This window comes from Gekko japonicus, unplaced genomic scaffold (genome assembly GCF_001447785.1).
Source record: "Gekko japonicus isolate JY-2015 unplaced genomic scaffold, Gekko_japonicus_V1.1 scaffold3374, whole genome shotgun sequence".
Taxonomy (NCBI): domain Eukaryota; kingdom Metazoa; phylum Chordata; class Lepidosauria; order Squamata; family Gekkonidae; genus Gekko; species Gekko japonicus.
The window spans coordinates 68,163-70,181 of NW_015164762.1; the positions used below are offsets into that span (position 1 = coordinate 68,163).

General features: G+C 49.8%; 1 protein-coding gene across 1 annotated transcript in view; it reads left to right on the forward strand.

Moving 5' to 3' along the window:
- The first annotated feature begins 737 nt into the window (after positions 1–737).
- LOC107109127 (solute carrier organic anion transporter family member 1A2-like) overlaps positions 738–2,019 on the forward strand; it is a 49,955-nt gene continuing 48,673 nt past the window's right edge. The window contains exon 1 of the mRNA XM_015409700.1: positions 738–854. Coding sequence (XP_015265186.1) covers positions 738–854 — 117 coding nt within the window. The remainder of the gene's footprint in view (positions 855–2,019) is intronic.

Below are 2,019 nucleotides of genomic sequence, written 5' to 3' on the forward strand. Positions count from 1 at the left end.
TCTCTTGCCTTGGGAAACCCTAACAGGGTCGCCATAAGTTAGCTCTGACTTGATGGCACTTCCCACCACCACATTTTGCATCCCAGGGTGATTCTGCATCTAGCGTTCGCTCCACATTTTCCCAAGTGGGAGGGAAAAGTGCAGCTCAGAACCACACTCAAATACCTCGGGGCAACCCCGTACGGACTGCAAAAAGTCACCCCTGAATGGCCATAAAATGGCCATAAAACTATTCAGAAGGTACCATAAAATCCGATGATCAAAGAAAGCGAAAGTGGCATGGAGTGTGGAGGGCAGTGTTCCCTCTAAGCTGAGTTAGTGTGAGCTAGCTCACAGTTTTTTAGCCTCCGGCTCACACATTTTTGTCCTGGCTCAGGAAGGACGGCTCCAGAGCAAACGAACTTATGCAGTAGCCAAAGTGCTCACTCACAACTTTAATGCCAGTAGCTCACAAAGTAGAATTTTTGCTCACAAGACTCCACAGCTTAGAGGGAACATTGGTGGAGGGTACCATAAAATCCAGTGGTCGAAGGAAGTGAAAGCGGCATGCAATGCAGAAGGGAAGTTCTGTTCCAATGTGGGCTTGGTCAAACAACGGAGGGGAAACCCAGTGCAGAATCAGCCCTAAACTGAAGCAGCTGAGGATGTGCCCAAATAGACGGAGTGGAAAACTGTCTAACTTCCATTTTCTTCCCTCAGAAGGAAGCTCTGTGTCCCTGAGCTGGAAGATCAGTACCATGGAAGCGAAAATAGCTCCAGAGCAAGCAAAAGACAACGCTAATCCACCATTTTTGGACAAGAACCATGGCCTGCACACTGTGAAGAGATTTTCTCTCTCTATTTCAAAGCTTAAGGTAGAAACAAATCTCTCAGCTTTCTCCAGCATACGTGGCAAATGCAAGGAGACGGTCCACATGCAGAACTAGGGTTGCTTGCTCCGGGTTGGAAAATTCCAGGAGATTTGGGGATGGAGCCCGGGGAGGGGAGGCACCTTAGCTGGGGTATAATGCCCTAGAGTCTGCCCTCTAAAGCAGCCATTTTCTCCAAGGGAACTAATCGTAGCGGTCTGGTGATCGGTTGTATTTTTGGGGAGCTCTCCAGGCCCCACCTGGAGTTTGGCACCCTCATTCAAACATATCCCCTACCTCCCCTCTTGTTGCTTTCCCCATTGCCTGTTTTAAAATGTAAGCTCCTTGAGGGCGGGGATCTAATTGTGCTTTGTTAAGTGGCATGTCCACATGTGGTGTTCTATATATAGCAATAAGGATGTGGGGAGGGATGTGGCTGTAAATCAGGATTGTTATGCAAACCAGGACCAGTTGGGCCAAGTGAATCATCCAAGAACACCCAATCGATGTGGTCAGAAGGCGTGCTGAGAGCAGGTTAAACTGCTCCGGTTCTAACCGGATTATATTTGATCTGGATAATTGCGATCACACTTACCTCCCTTATCCCATCTCACTGCGCAGTCATGTCGCTCCCTGGCGTCTACACTACCGATGCATGAGAGCGTGTGTTGGCGGGTTTTTAAATTTTTTCCTCAGTTTGCGCATGCACATAGGGGCTCATTCATAGAATGGGAGGGCGGAACTACCATGGTGCATGCGCAGAACCGCCAGGGCGGATCAATCCAACCCCTCCAACAAAAGACTTCCCTTTAAACGTTTGACCCGAAAATGGCCACCGTGAGATCCCGAACTCATCTAAACTCTAAAACAAGTGACCGTTTAAATGTCGGTTTTCTAAACACGGTAGCGGAGCTCTGCCTATGTGCGCACCGCTGACGCTTTAAAAAAATGGCGGGCAAAAAGCGGAAGCCTCAGGCAGCTTTCAAGCGGGGAGCGGGTTTAAACTGGAAGTGGCTTGACACCCGAGGAGTGATCACACAGGGGGGGAATGCGGCTTTAAACGGGAGAGCTGAGAAAACACCACTTTGGTCCCGTTCACACGAGGGGATTTGGGCCGGGAGCGGGACGGTTCGGGGGCGGAGAAAACGGGCGCGATCACACCACAACGTTT